The sequence below is a fragment of the Ursus americanus genome, chromosome 8 (assembly GCF_024610735.1).
Source record: "Ursus americanus isolate L20-20 chromosome 8, mUrsAme1.1.p, whole genome shotgun sequence".
Lineage (NCBI taxonomy): Eukaryota > Metazoa > Chordata > Mammalia > Carnivora > Ursidae > Ursus > Ursus americanus.
The window spans coordinates 5,289,973-5,305,864 of NC_142134.1; the positions used below are offsets into that span (position 1 = coordinate 5,289,973).

At 38.8% G+C, this 15,892-nt stretch overlaps 1 protein-coding gene and 1 long non-coding RNA gene across 2 annotated transcripts in view; one reads left to right on the forward strand and one right to left on the reverse strand.

The window, feature by feature from the left end:
* Window positions 1-428: 428 nt before the first annotated feature.
* On the reverse strand, window positions 429-7,418 carry LOC148109516 (uncharacterized). Its single transcript, XR_015725415.1, has 3 exons — window positions 7,232-7,418; window positions 4,204-4,247; window positions 429-674 (listed from the first exon to the last, which is right to left on the reverse strand). It is a non-coding gene; the product is annotated as an uncharacterized LOC148109516 (long non-coding RNA).
* Window positions 7,419-7,821: 403 nt separating this feature from the next.
* EIF4E (eukaryotic translation initiation factor 4E) overlaps window positions 7,822-15,892 on the forward strand; it is a 40,579-nt gene continuing 32,508 nt past the window's right edge. Inside the window, exon 1 of the mRNA XM_045792247.2 lies at window positions 7,822-7,938. Coding sequence (XP_045648203.1) covers window positions 7,921-7,938 — 18 coding nt within the window. The 5' untranslated portion in view covers window positions 7,822-7,920. The remainder of the gene's footprint in view (window positions 7,939-15,892) is intronic.

Genomic DNA, 15,892 nt, shown 5'->3' on the forward strand with positions numbered 1-15,892 from the left:
TTTATTCCTCAGAGTGTCAATATTTCAAAAAAAACAAAGAAAAACTGGAAATTGTTCCATATTAAAAGAAACTGAAGGGACCTGACAACCAATGCAATGCATGATCCCGGACTGGGAAAAAAAAATTCTACGAAAGTAATTATTGGAATTGGCAAAATTCAAATGTTGATTATATGTTTTCGATAAAAGTATTGAATTAACATAACATTTCCTGATTTCATTAATTGTACGGCTCTATAGGAAAATGTCTTTATATTTAGGAATATGCTGAACTATTTAGAGGTCATTATGTCTGCAACTTGCTCTTGAATGACTTAGAAATAATGAGAGAGAGATTGAGAGACAAGGCAACATTTTAATGATTGGTGAATTTAGAAACATTTTTGAGAGTTTACTGTTAAAACGATTCTGTAAGTTTGATTATTTTTCAAAATAAAATGTTTAAAAATGTTATCCAGTCTGTAACCGATGTTCAATATGCAATATTTGCAATAAAATACCATGAAAAAAATGCCAACTTCGAAATTGCATGTGCCCTACAATTGTAAAAGCATAAAATGTTGGCATGTTGGATATACTGGGGCGCCTGGGTGACTCAGTCGGTTGAGCATCCATCTCTAGGTTTTGGCTCAGGTTGTGATCTCAGGGTCATGGATCCCAGGGATCCTTTTCAGCTTAAAAAACAAACAAACAAACAAACAAACAAACAAACAAACAAACAGCTTTATTGTGGTATAGTTGACATAGAATTTAACATTGCTTTTTAGGACAAAAAATAAAAGTAAGAAGTCTAAATACTTAAAATACTCAAAAGACTAGAAATACTCAAATATTTTCAGTCAAGTACCGTTGATTGCTCTGCCTTTCAAATATTACATTTATCCAATTTTTTGTAGTTAACAAAACATAATATTGTCCCCTTCGCTTTTCAATTTTAACAACAGCTGCTGATATTTTCCTATAGATTGCCAAAAGTCTCTTTCAGAATGTAAAAATTAAGCTCTAATAAAATGATAAGATTGTGTTTACTCCCCTCACCATCTTACTTTATTGTAAGATGAAATAGTTACCACATTTAACTTTCATCTGAATTAATTCTCTCAACTTAGCAGGGGTGGTTGGGAGGAAGCATATAGGAATATAAGGAAGAACTTTTAAACAAAGTGGGATTATTTTTTTGAGGTGCCATTTCCATAAATTGCCTGGCAATTAAACTAACAGTTTCAGAAGTCTGCTGAAAATGCTCTTTTGTCATTTCCCAGAAGTCAGGTTTTACAAGTGAAATATATCCAGTCTGCTAATACCCATATCTGGATCAAACCCTTCCCCCATCTTAAAACCTGATAACCTCAGGTACTGATATGATAAAGTATAGACCCTTGTTTCCTGATTTCCATTTCAGAGCTCTGATGCTCTTGGTTAACTCGTACTAAATGCATCTGTAGAGCTGGCAAAAGTTCTCCCCAGATAGCGTGAATTTAATAGTGATTTCTCATTTTTTTCAAGATACAAGTGGCTCTCTTTGAGTATAAACAACATTTTATGATTTATATTAATAAAACGATAATCATGGTTTTCCACTAGCTACTTGAAACACATAGGATCATATTGGAATGTACTAAAAAGTACATCTCATGTTTGTAAGAAACTTCCTGAATGAGGGTTGTTATCTCTCAAACTCTGAAATTAAAGATTTTAGACGCAGGTAAGTCAAAAGTTCCTAATTCACAGGTCTCTAAAGATGCAGTTGGAATAGAAAGGCACGTGGCAAGTCCTAAAGAAGGCTGATTAGCCAACCAGACAATTCCTACAGATTGACATTTCTTCAGAGAATCATTACAATCTGAGGACACAGAGAAAATCCAATCTGCAGGGGTAGCTGTTTTCCAAGCTCAGAGACCATAATTATGAAAAACTAAATAACTTAGTACTTAAAAAAAAGGGGGGGGGAGACTCTGGGGTGCCTGACTGGCTCAGTTGCTAGAATATGTTATTCTTGCTCTCAGGGTCATGAGTTCAAGCCCCATGTTGGATATAGAGCTTACTTAAAAAAAAACTTTTTGAAAATGGACTCAGCAATATAACTATTATGGATCTGGATATTACTGTTTCCATATCAGCCCGACATTTGTACAAATCAATATGGGAAGATACGTTTACCATATGATTGTGAACCTGGAATCAAAGCAAGGTAAATCAGCTGTATGGTTGGTGTCCTCAAGAAACCATCTCCAATGAGGAACAGTGCTAGTGACGGATCACCAAATATTGTCATTCTAGATTTCTCTTTTATAGATAGCAAGCAGGCCATCTGCCACCCATTAATACATTTCTGTCTTTAGACAAATTCAATGCAGGCATACTCACATATGTGGCAATGAAAATTCAGTCATGCCTCCCTGGGAGTTCACTTAAATCTCTGAATTTTGGGTGTTTACAATCTTGCAGATTATTTCTAAATACTATTGACCTCCTCGCATATGTTTACGTTTTTCTTAATTTCAGTTTTAAAAGGTAAATTAAGATAAATCACTTTGGGAGCTATCTTATTGTTGCCCAACATACTACTTATATGAATTTTTCACGTACTCTTTACAGATTATTTCTTTCTCATTATTTCAGACAATGATCTCACATACTAGGTGGTCCAGTCACAATCCAGTCAATATTATGTAGTGTTAAGAGCCCTGAAAACCAGACTGTGTTTTAGGGAAAGTTATTTAACTTCAGTTTCCTTATCTATCTCAGAATGTTATTTTAAAGATTAAATGAGGTTATTACCATGGCAAGTAAACTGCATAACATCATGCTTGACATATAATAATTTTTCTATTACTTACATTATTGGTTTTCAGTCTAGAAATTTTACGTGGTTTTTAAAATTATATTTGAATTTTCCCAAATATTTGTTTACAAATCATCAAGAAGCTAATATTTTAATAGTGGAGACAACCTACAATTAATTAAACAATGTTTAATATACTCTTGGGTGTAGAGCTAGGGTAATGAAGTTGTCTGAAGAAAAATAAAGTAAGGAGATAAAGAGTAATGAGCATGCTAACGTAGGTAGGGTGGTCAAGGAAGTCTTCCCTGAGGAGGTGGCATTAGAACAGAGACCTGGGTGAAACAAGGGAAGGAACTATGTGACTCTCTCATTCATTAGATGAATGAGTGCTTGTTAGGGTGTTTGTTAGCTGCATCCTTTTGGTTCTTAGTCACACTTCTTTATATGGGTACTGAACTATTTATATTTCTATGACTTAGGATGCCAAGCAGATTTTACAGTCCAGGAAGGAAGTGCCTGGGCTTTCCATGTGCTTTAAATATCTGCCAGTGATCACACATTTCCCATTACTGACTTAGTACTTCTTGAATGGTTTGTCAGTTCTGTAAATGTACTCAGTATTAGAAGTCCTTTGAAAAGGAACAGGCATTTGGAAGAACCTATCAGAGGAAAGTCGCTGTGGTATGGAGGAAAGAATCTTGAGTCAAGAGAACTGAGTTTGAATTCCAGCTCACCATTGGCTGTGTGGATTTGCTTATGTCCCCTAACTTTAACGCATTTGTTCTTTATCTGTAAAATGGGGATGCTAATGCTTAATTCACATAATCGTTGTACAGGTCAAACAAAGTAATTGATATGAAAAATATTTGGTATGTTATAGGAAATTGATTGATAAATGTTACTTGAGTTTGAAAGCCTAGAGTATCCTTAAAGATAATGGGCTGGGGTTGATTCTCTGCATAAAAGAATACTTAAGCATATTAGACTAAACTAAAAAGTAGAAATAAGAAATTTATGTTACTACGATATCACATCATGATAATGATAGTTAACATTGAGTGCTCACTATGTTCTAAGAACTATTCTAAGAACCTTAAATGGATTAAATCATTTATTTCTCACACTAACCATACAAGTACTATTATTCTCTCTAACTCACGACAAAAATGAGGCACAAAGATGGGGCTCCTGGCTGGCTCAGTCAGCAGAGCATGCAACTCTTAATCTCAGGGTTGTGAGTTCAAGCCCCATGTTGGGTGTGGAGTCTACTTAAAAAAAAAAATTAAAAACGAGGCACAAAGAGATGAAAAATCTGCATGCAGTCAAATACTAAGTGGTAGGATTGGGATTACAAACTGATAATTTGACACCACAGCTTGTTCTTAAACTATGCAATTGTAATTTAAAAGATTACTTACCCTGTCTGAAGCCACCACCTTAGATCTTTCTTTAAGGAACATCACTGTAGAAAGTGACAGTAACAAAAAAATAGAGCTTAAAGTATGACCAAGTTTAGAAAGAGAGTGAATAAGGTTTTGAAAAAACCCAACCTCAATCTTAGAGGTTGCTTTAGATTACATCTAAAGTTAATAGCCGGGGCGCCTGGGTGGCACAGCGGTTAAGCGTCTGCCTTCGGCTCAGGGCGTGATCCCGGCATTGTGGGATCGAGCCCCACATCAGGCTCCTCTGCTATGAGCCTGCTTCTTCCTCTCCCACTCCCCCTGCTTGTGTTCCCTCTCTAGCTGGCTGTCTCTATCCTGTCGAATAAATAAATAAAATCTTAAAAAAAAAATAAAGTTAATAGCCAACACGGTAATATTAAGGATCATTTACTTTTTTTTTTAAAGATTTTATTTATTTATTTATTTATTTATTTATTTATTTATTTATTTATTTATTTAAGAGAGAGAGAGCAAGAGCAGGGGAGGGGCAGAGGGAGAAGCAGACATCCCGCTGAGCAGTGAGCCTAATGTGGGACTTGATCCCAGGACCCTGACATCATGACTTGAGCCTAAGGCAGACACTTAACCGACTGAGCCACCCAGGCATCCCAAGGATCATTTACTTTATTATGCAATTTCATATCTTCCATCTGAAGATCTACTCATTTTAAGAAAAATGGTTGCTTAATACTGATCAGAGACTAAAAAGACTAAGAAAGGCATTTAATAAGAACAGATTGTCTAAAATTCCAAGGCCTTAAAAAAAAATCCCAGAGGTTGTAGCAATAATATTTTTGAGCGACTGATTGTAACAGATGTGATTAGTTTGAACCATAGTTAAACAATGCCCAGCAAAACAATGACTTTGATTATCTAGAAAACCTAAATAAAATTCCAATGACAAAGAGGTAAATAAATGATAAAAACTGATGTATTCTATCAAATTATTTAAAATCTTTTACCATGAGTTAAATCTATAAAGGCTAGGAATATAACAGCTTGAGGAATATTTAGTAGGGAAAAGATCATGACTATTTATACATGCTAAATGATAACCAGTCATCCCAGGCTTACAAGTAACGGTTACCATGATACTACGCTGGGCCATTAGTTATGTATTAACTAACTTGATGAAGTAGGATAGTTTTCAATACCATATCCCATTTCATCGATCTCTTTATTGCCCTTCCTTTCCTTAAGTATAAGCATGAATATGTTAGTAACAAATGTAATTGTATATTAATAGAAAAATAAAGTGAAACATTTCTACTCTGCATAATTCAGACTGACAAAAACAATACAACCACATAAACACATAGATAAAATCTAATCACTAAATCTTTGACATGGTAGAATCTAATGGTGATATTAGGCAAAGACACATGAATGTGCCATAAAACACATGCAACAAAGTGTATACAAAATGGAGATAAATTAAGCTACAAAGAATAGGAGCAGATGTAAATATTACAGAAGTACTGGAATGACTAACAAAAGTGGGGAGTTTTTTTTTTTTTTTTTTTAAGATTTTATTTATTTGACAGACAGCCAGCCCGAGAGGGAACACAGCAGGGGAGTGGGAGAAGAAGAAGCAGGCTCTCAGCAGAGGAGCCCAATGTGGGACTCGATCCCGGGACTCCGAGATCACGCCCTGAGCCAAAGGCAGACGCTTAACGACTGCGCTACCCAGGCGCCCCAAAAGGGAGGAGTTTTTTAATCGAGAAAAGTTAATAAAATGGAAGCTATAATTAAAAAAAGGTTTTAAGGCCATCACTGGCTTTCAGTCTCATATGGGGGCTGAATTTCCTCAATTCTTTGCTACTATATAGCAGCACTGTGAAAGCTATCTCCTCAAAGAAGATAACCAGATACTACAGAAGATATCCCTGAGATCGACTGTAATTACTTTGGATAGTTTAAGTAACAGTAGATAGTCTCTGTAAGTAGAAATCCATTTCTTTATTTATTCAGAATTCCATCAACTTTAAGCCTACTAGAGCTAACTGGAAAAAAGCTTTCATTATTCACCTCTGACGTCCAGGGAAACCAAGACATATGAAAAGGCAATGGTTTTGTATATACAGCCTCAATTATGTGTTAGTCAACTCAAGCAACCATTATGTACTCAATAATAGGTATGACACAGCTCTGGACATCAGCAACACCATAGGCAGGGCAGGCACAGGCAGCCTGCTTATACTGATGTTTCTAGGGTTAACATTCTTAAGTATGGAAAATAGTAAAGATATGTCTTTCTCATTAGAACTTCATAGTAGTGGTCTGTTAGATTTACCTCCATTTGTTTTATTAGCAACCAGAGTGTGCAGAACACCACGGTCTTAAGAAATGACAAAAGAGTATCTTAGAGGAAAAGGAAATGGTAGGATGCCAGTGTGGGGATAAATTTCTGCCATTGATTGTTGTGAATATAACAATATATTCCTGAACATAAAGCCTCTATTGAAGGTAACTACTGTAATAAAGAAAAAAGTCGTCTTGACTTTAAATTTTAAATTCCTTGGTGTACATGATTAAAACACTGTTTAAAAAAACATTAGAGGAAGCAGTTTATCCTTAGGGAGGCACGAGGTTGCCTTATTATTAAGCACTTACAGAGTCCGATGCATTTTCAAAGCTGGTTACAATCATTACCACAGCACACCCTTGTGAGGTAAGTGTATTATCATCTGTGGTTCATAAATGAAAAAGCTGCGGCACTGAATGATTAAGTCACTCGCCCAAGGAGAATGAGTCAACGTCAAGAGTCATCGTTGACCGACCTAACTTCTGACGATCAGTCCAGGGCTTAGTCAGCGGGGCCCGGAGTGGCTTCCCTGGCTGGCACCTGGACTTAGCCTATTTCCGTTCTCGTTAAGTACAGTAGTGGAACCGAGAGGACAGAACTCTCAAATAATTTTTACTTCTACTCAAGATTTAGCCCTGAGGTCTTAATCTCAGGATTCGGGACAGGAAAAGCTGTCGGGTGTACTCCCCCTCCCCCAACCTGTGGCAAGTGGGTACTGCGGGCGGTTCCGCCACCCCCTTTCGCAGTGATGGCAATGAGTGACCACCAGCGTTAGCAGAGCAGAGCCGCGGGACGAGGGAGGGTTGATTGCTTTAAACGACGACTCTCCATCGCCGCCTCTTTCTGAAAGCAAGAGAAAATGGTGGGAAGTCAAACAAAATTTAAATAAACAGACAACTTGTCCTAGGACCTCAACTAAGCAAATGAAGCCTCATTGTGCGTGCTGAGCCTACAGTTCCCAACTTTCCCGGGAAGATGGGAGGACAGGGCAACAAAGGGCGCAGCAGGCATGCCTGGCAGTAAACGCGACAGCAGCTATCCAGGCGGAAGAGCACAGGACTGAAAACCACCCTCCGCCACGCTAGGGTCCGCCGCCGAGAACCGCGCACCCTATCCACCAACCACGCGACCAGTCCTTTTTTTTTTTTTTAAACTTCTTTGCCCTTAAAAAAAGAGGGAGAGAGAGAGAGAGAGAAAGAGTGTGAGCGAGAGAGACTCCACTTCCCAGAAGCCTCTTGTCATCCACGCAGCCGCAGTCTTGCGCAGGCGCCGCCGGGCCAAACGGACACGTCCGTCACGTGGACAGTAGCCGGCCAATCCGGTTTGAATCTCATTTTTTTCCTCTCACCCCCCCTTCAGGAGCGGTTGTGCGATCAGATCGATCTAAGATGGCGACTGTGGAACCGGTGAGTATTGCCTTTGGCCCCCACCCCCACCGGTCCCCGCGCTCCGTCTCCCTTCGGACTGGGGGACCCCGCGGGACGGCGTTCCCGGCGCGCACGCTACCCCCTGCCGCCCCCTCCCCCTCTTCTTGGGCCTGACCTCTCCGTGGGCAACTGGGGGCGCCCCGGAGACTGGCCGCGGCGGCGTGTAGCGCACACGTTCTGGTGGGGGCCTGAGAGCTGGGGGAGAGGGGTGGGGGAGGGGCAGCACGGCGCCTCCTGCCTATTCCCGAGGTGGTCTGCTAGGGTGGAGGGTGATCGGAGCTCTGGGCTAGGTGTGTGGGGTTTGTGTCTTCGGGATAGAAGGGCGCAGGACTGGCTCCGAGCGGGCGCCGGGATCCGCAGGGAGGGTGGGCGGCGAGCCGGCCTGGAATGAGATGGAGGAGGGAGCCCCGGGGTAGCCTTTCCGTCCCTCCTTCTCTCCCGAGCTCCAGCCTGGGGGGTTCGTGTGCGAGGCACGCGCGGGTCTTCTTTAGACCGGTGGGCCAGGGAACCGGTGGGCGCGCGTTGCCGGAGGGTGGGTTGGGCGGGAGTGGTGCCGCGGCACGCGCGGAGAAGCTTCGACCTCGCCGAGGGGAGCCGAGAGGGGCAAGCGCATGTTACTCCAGCGCGCCCGAGAGTTGCTGGGGTTGGCGGCAGGGGAGGCGAGAAAGGTTTGGGGTGGGGAGGAGAACCTCGTGTTGCGCGGTAGAGCTCTCAGAGTAGGATGAAGGGTGGTGGTGGTGAGAAAGGGGGATCACATTGTCCTCTCCCCTCCATGCTTGATACTGGGCTGTCATGGAGGAGGGAAGGGGGAGGAGCGAGGCCTACTGATCGCTGCTGCTGGTCTGGTTGCCGGCCGGACCTGCTGCATTTCACACGCGCCTGTCTTCCATTCATTCATCCTTTTCCGCTCAGTGCGCACGTCTCGAGAGAATGCGGATGGGTCTTGATCCATCTGTTCTTCCGAGCCTTTATCGTCTGAAAGATTTCTAAGACATTGTTTATTGGAAGTAGGGACTTAACTTTTAAAATTAGTTTTCTATTTATTTTTTCTTTACCCGTTCTGCCGTTTTCCTTTCAGTTTAGGCACCATCTTAAACTTGGTTGAAGCAAGCCGATCCCAGAACAGTAATTTGGTAGTTACCGCCCAAAGGAGAGGATATCTTTGTCATAGTTTGGGTTTGCCGGCACTGGCTCACTGAAACTTACAGGCCTGTGTTGCTGTTTTAGGAATGTCACATCTAAGTGAAATTGTTTTAGAGGCATAATGGAGTATTTTAACAACTAGAGGACCTTTGACACTCGAACCAGTTCTAGACCTTGGTTGCCGGATATTTCTGTGTATTTTTAATGATAGTTTGTGCTTTTCATAATGACTTAACCAATTTGTTTTGACTTCTTAGAGACTCTGTTTTGACTTTTTAGAGACTTTTTGCTAGCTCAAAAATTAGTCATGGAAGGCTTATAGAATACAGAAAGATGTATTTTTCATTATATTGGTGTGAACTATCCTTACCTTGTTACCAGAATTTAAGGCACCTCTTCTCTTTGGTTACTTTTTATTGGTACCAGTTTTCACTTATGTTCTGCAAAACTGTCTCTTAATTTGCTGATACAGTTAACTGACTTTTGAACATTAATGTTACATAAATAAAAAGGTAAAGGATGACTATGAAAATACTCCCTTTTAACAAGTTCCCATGTCCACTTTTTACTGGGTCTGCTCTCCTACCTGCTTGTACCAGTATCTTCAAAAAGCATTACAGCGGGTAATAGGGGCAAAGCTAAAACCTCTAAGCTGTGAAATAATTATGTATTTTGTGAAGTTTCAGTAACATTTAGGTCCTTTGGATTTTGCAAAGCTGTGCGGTTTTCTTTCAGTAGCACAGAACAGAACTACAAAGTGTTGAAGGACTGTTTTGAGTCCGTAAATATTTATAGCCTCTTGTTTAGGAGGTTATACCAAATGTTCTTTAGGATACAAAGTTATACAAAATGTGATTCTATACTTTGTTCAGTGTAAACTCTTAAGGAGCTTAATTCCCAGTGATGTGGTGGGTGATACGGTATAGTATTCATTCTAGTGCTGACCCAGGGAAACTTGGATACTGGATTTAAATCTGGAGAGTAGGGAACCTAAAAACCTAAAGTGTGTGAAAGTGGAAGGCCAGTAGTAGTTTGAGGATGTATGTAAAATACATTGACGTGTTCATTTTTAGTGAGAATGGCAATTTTTTTGCATTTTTAATGCACCCTTTTCTTTTAGAATTCTTTGACGATTTTAAATACTGGGAGTTTTGTGTTAACAGCAGCTGATGAGTATTGATTGTGGTTGAGGTATTCCTGCTGAAGCCTATAGAAACCATATTTATATTTGTTCATTGCTATTTCAGCTACCTTGTGAGTTTCCTTATTGCTTTTCTGTTGGGCATAATCATAAGCATTTAAAGAGTCATGGGTTTTTCCTGCTTGTCCCACCTTTCATAGGTATTTGGGGAATTTTTATCTATGGAAATTATGTAAAACAGCAGTCATTTTCAGTTTGATATTTTATTTTTTTCAAGTGTGTGTAAGCCATCAGTTACATTAAAATGTAGCTTACAGATACTAAATTTGTTGAGAAACTTGATAGGGCAAATTAAAGGGAGCATTTTACCTCTTTATAGGTAATATGGCAAAATTTTGAACATCGGGGGGGTCTCTTGGCATTTGAACTGTGTGGCTAGGTCAAAATTAGACTTTGTGGCTAGATCAAAATTAGACTTAATATTTATTAGTAGTGAAGATGGCAAGTCAGTTTCCCCAGGCCATCTTGCTTCCAGTGGCTTACGTTTCTTTGTAGCTTTATCTTCATTGTGCATTCTTCATTATTGGGCTGTTTTTTTACTTGTAGTTCTTTTTAAGGTAAGAGGTGTTTTGTTTGTTTGTTTGTTTTGTTTTTGTTTGGTTAAACTGAAGGTATACAGTTTACTTGTTTTTACATCGTATCTCTTGGATTTTTAAAACTACGTAATTGTGTAACTGGAATTGACTTGTCTAATCTAAAGTTTCCATTTTTACCCTTTAGAAACATGTTTTGTACTGCAAAGAGCTTATTAAAATAAGGCTTACGTATATATTGACAGACATGTTGTATATAATTCAATGTTTTTGGTTAATCAAAGACTGTTGATTGACAAGCAGACTTTGCAAATTAATATCATGTTTTTGCCTTAATGAAAGAACCCAGTACATGTATCAAAGTTCATAAACCAAATAAATTTGGTTCTGGTGTTTTATATTTCAAATTTCACTTCATTTTATGCTTTGAATTAATATTATGCATAATTATTTGACTTAGAGAAATCCAATTTAGAAAGCAGTCCTAGTTTATACCCTGAAGTTGCAGAGAATACAGTGTTAAATGAATTAGGTAAGCTTAATCCAATTTGGACAGCAAATTCTAGGCAATATTTAAAATATGTTGTTTAATTTATATAAGGTTAAAAATGTAGTGGAGTACCTGGATGTAACAAGAAACTTGTGAAATGGTTATTCTAGCAATGGTAATTTCTACTTTTCCTTCTCTCTACTACTGGAAATTTCTTGGCCTTCTGGTACTGTGAGTTTTTCCATCTTTGTTATAGAGACTTTTTAGAGAAGTGGAAAAGAGCATGGGGTATATAATCTAATTTTAATATCTGTGTGACCTTGACTGAAATTTCTAAGTCTAGCTTTGAAAGTGGGAATAAGATGTCTTACAGTAATTTTGATTTTCAGATTCAGTATTCAGAGATAACAGTTTGTCAGTTATGAAGAGCTAGGTATACCAATAGCCCATAAATGTGTTGCATGCATTTGTATTCATGTATATGTATACTCACCTTTTCCTCTCTTTGCTAAGAAAGTCACATAGCTGCATTTTGATTATCAATCTTGTCATTGGCAAGAAATGGAAAGCTTTTGCTCTACAATCCTCAGATACTCTTCCAACTCCTATCCCTATTATAAAAATCACTAGTATTCCTTCAAAAGTTCCTGTCTGTGTCTGGAGAAAAAAGAAAGGATCACTTTTGACTTTCAGGTATCTGAGAATGTGGTCAGAAAAAAAGTTCTTCTTTCTTCCCAGTTGGAACTTTTGATACATTATTCCATAGAAACAGTAGGAAGCTGTAATCTAGTCACATTGTTCAGTAAATTTCTGTGGCATTAGGACAAATCTAACCAGCATTAAATTTCCAGGGATATGGATTTAGAGTTCTAAGCAACTGCCTTAAAAATGACCTTTGAGAGGTGCCTGTATGGCTTAGCCAGTTAAGCGTCTGCCTTTGGCTCAGGTCATAGTCCTGGGGTCCTGGGATCCAGCCCAGCTTGGGGCTCCTGCCTGCTCCTCATCTTCCCTCTGCCAACCCCCCCCCCCCAGTTGTGCTCTCTGGCTCTATATCTCTGTCAAATAAATAAAATCTTTTAAAAAAGTGACCTTTAAGCACAACCTATTTGTAACAGTGATTTTTAATATAGGCAGATCTTTACTTTTTAATAATTAACATATAGCACTTATGTGTGTTAGGCACACACTAAGTACTTTACATATATTAATTCATTTAATCCTACAGCAGCCCTATGAAAGTAGGTATTACTATCCTTAATTCAGATGAGGAAACCAAGGCACGAAGAGCTTAAGTAACTGTGTGACTAACTTGCTGAAGATCACACAGCTAATAAATGGTGGGGTGGAGTTCTAACTAAAGCAGCCAAATTCCAGAGTATGTGTTCTTAACCATGACACTGTCTTTCCAATAGCCATGTAATATGTTTTCCTTATGTGATTTGGGAAGATTAATTTGATAAACTGACTAGAGATTCTGCTGCAGCTCTAAAAGAAAATGTGTTTGATAACTGATAACCAAAGTACAGTAAGAAAATAGCACTGTGGTGTCTAAATTCAAGAACTAAACAAGTTGTTACACATAAGGTTATATTTTAGAAACTGGTCCAGAACATTTTGGATAGATTTCTGAAGATAGCAAATGGTCACTTCCCTTCTCCCCCTTCTCATTTGATTTTTGGACCTTGTCAAATCAAATGATTTGCCAGTTCAAATATTTTGCTAGTAAAAAAACAGTGCAGTAAGTTTTTAAAAATTTGTAATTATAGAATTTACTCATAATTACCTTTGTACTCTTAGTAATTTTGGTGAAAGGTCTAAGAGTTGAGTGGTTGTTTTGAAAAAGTTTCAGTATAATATTTCTAGTCTTTTTCTTTTTCTTTTTTTTTTTAACAGATTTATTTATTTATTTTGGAGAGCAGGTGAGAAAGAGAGCCCCGCCTGTGTGTAAGTGCATGCGCGGGAGGGGTGGAAGGAGGGAGAGAGAATCTCCAGCCGATTCCCCACTAAGTGCAGTTCCAGATGGGGCTTGATGTCCTGAGATCATGACCTGAGCCTAAATCAGGAGTCAGTTGCTTAACCAACTGAGGCACCCAGGTGCCCCTAATGTTGCTAGTCTTAAAAGCTCAATTGTTTGAGGAAGATAGTAGTAAGACCGATTCCCTGAAACTCAAGGCTTTGCAGTAATTGTTAGAGCTAAAGTGTATATTTGCATGTTTTTAGCTATGTTTTAAACTTGTTACTGTAAAATGCTGTACAGAAATTATAATCTTTCTGTGCTTATAGTGACAGCCGGTAAGATTTTTATATTTATGTGAACCACTGTTAGTGTGTTTTTTTTAAGAGTTCATTTATTTAGAGAGAGCGCAAGCGGGGAGAGGTACTGAGGTAGAGGGAGAGAGAATCTCAAGCAGACTCTGTGCTAAGCATGGGGCCTCATGGGGGGTTGATCCCAGGACCCTGAGATCATGACCTGAGCCGAAATCAAGAGTCAGACACTTAATTGACTGAGCCACCCGGGCATCCAATGTTAGTGTTCCTATGAAGAATTTTTATGGGGTTTTATGTGGTTATCTTAGGGCAACAGTTTATGCAGCCACAGTCTGAACTTCCAAGTATTAACTAAGGAAAGAAAATTTAATATTTAATGGAAAGATGAAACAAACATCTTTTTCTTGTAGTTTTTTCCCCCTAATTCTCCTCATATTTTGAGATAAATAATAGGTGGGAAATTCATATTCCAAGTAATTTTTTTTTTCCTGCCAACCTTAGAACTCAAACCCAGGCTCTGGCCCCAAGCTGTGTTACTGTTCTGTTCAAAAAAAAGGAACTGAAATTCAAGACTAAAAAGTCCAACTCCTTATTTTCAGTTAAACTCTTACCTTAAGCATAAAATTGCTGCATAGATCACCATTATGCACAAATAAATATAAGATCCTATCTTTTAAGGGGCACCTGGGTGGCTCAGTTGGTTAAGTGGCAGGCTCCTGATTTTGGCTCAGGTCATGATCTCAGGGTCCTGGGCTTAAGCCCAGGATCAAGCTCCATGCTCAGTGGGAAGTCTGCTTCTCTCTCTCTCCCTCTGCCCCTTCCCCTGTGTGTGTGCGTGCATGCTCTCTCTCTCTCAAATAAATCTTTTAAAAAAAAACCAGGATGTACCAGATGATTTATGGGTTGTGGCATGGAGCAAGATGGGTTTTTCTTTTCTTTTTTTTTTTTTTTTCCATTCATTTGAACTTGTATACTGTATTTTTTAAATAATGTTCAGGATTGTAAAATCTCTTGGGTTTTGGTTTATAGATAATCACCATTTAGCTTTTATGTTCTTATGACTTTTTTCTTGAATTAGTAATACATGCTCATGGGCCAAAATTCAGATGGATCCCTTTAGCAGTGAAGTCTATGGCTCTGTTGTCAGAATAATGTTTTTAAATGCATTAAGTAAAATACTTAGGATTACAAAGGAAACTATATTGAAGTACAGTAAGGATTAACTAAGTTAACATCAAACATTAAGGATGCTGCCTGGCACAGGCTCAGTCCTGTCTTTTTTTTTTTTTTTTTTTTCTTTTTTAAAGAATGTGGTTATTTTTTTGTGGAGGGAGGGAGGGAGGGAGTGCGCTGTAGGGAGCACATGAGCAGGAGGGCCAGAGGGAGAGGGAGAGAGAATCTCAAGCAGACTCCCTGCTGAGTGCAAAGCCTAAAATGGGCAGATCTAATGACCTGAGCTGAAACCAAGAGTTGGATGCTCAACTGACCAAGCCACTTAGGTGCCCCAGTCCTTTTTATTGTGAAAAACCTATTTCCTATCTATCTTTCCAGCTGCCTAGTTCCCTTCTCCAACACGTGCACACTGTTAACCAGTGTTTTGAGGATTCTTTTAGATAAGGGCTGTCCAGCCGAATTTTTCTGTGATGGTAGAAATGTTCTGTATTTGTGCTGTTCAGTACAGTAGCCACCAGCCGCCCCCTCCCCATGGCTTTTGAGCACTTGAATTGTGACTGATTCAACCAAGGAAGTGAATTTTAAACTTCATTTAACTTTAATTTAAATGTCATTTTAATTACTTGAAATTTAATTTCATGTGTTGCTAGTGGCTACCGAATTGGACAGTGTAGCTGTGGAATCTAGACCTATCTGGTGTGAACATATGCATATTGTATTTGGCTTAACTTCGTAAGGTACAGTTGAATATAACCAGTTTGGTTGGAGAAATTATCTAATTTTATCCTAGGGAAACTTTTCTCTCTATTTTAAACTTTCAAAGGCAATTATTTGCTCTTGTATGGATAATTAAAATTGTCCTATAGCCTTTTTTGTGCTGTTTAAAAAAATTTGTGAGTAGGTAGTACTTCATGTTGTTTGAAATTCAGATTTTGTACAAAAGACTATATATAGTAAAGTCTGTGCCTCAAGCTGATCTCATTCAGGTAGATCACTTCTAGAGACAGCCAGCATTGTCACTTCTATCTTTCATAGCGATTTGTATATATACAAGGAAATAGGATATATATTCTTTTTAAAAGAGTGGTAGTCAATTGTATATACTAACCTGGCACATTATGTTTT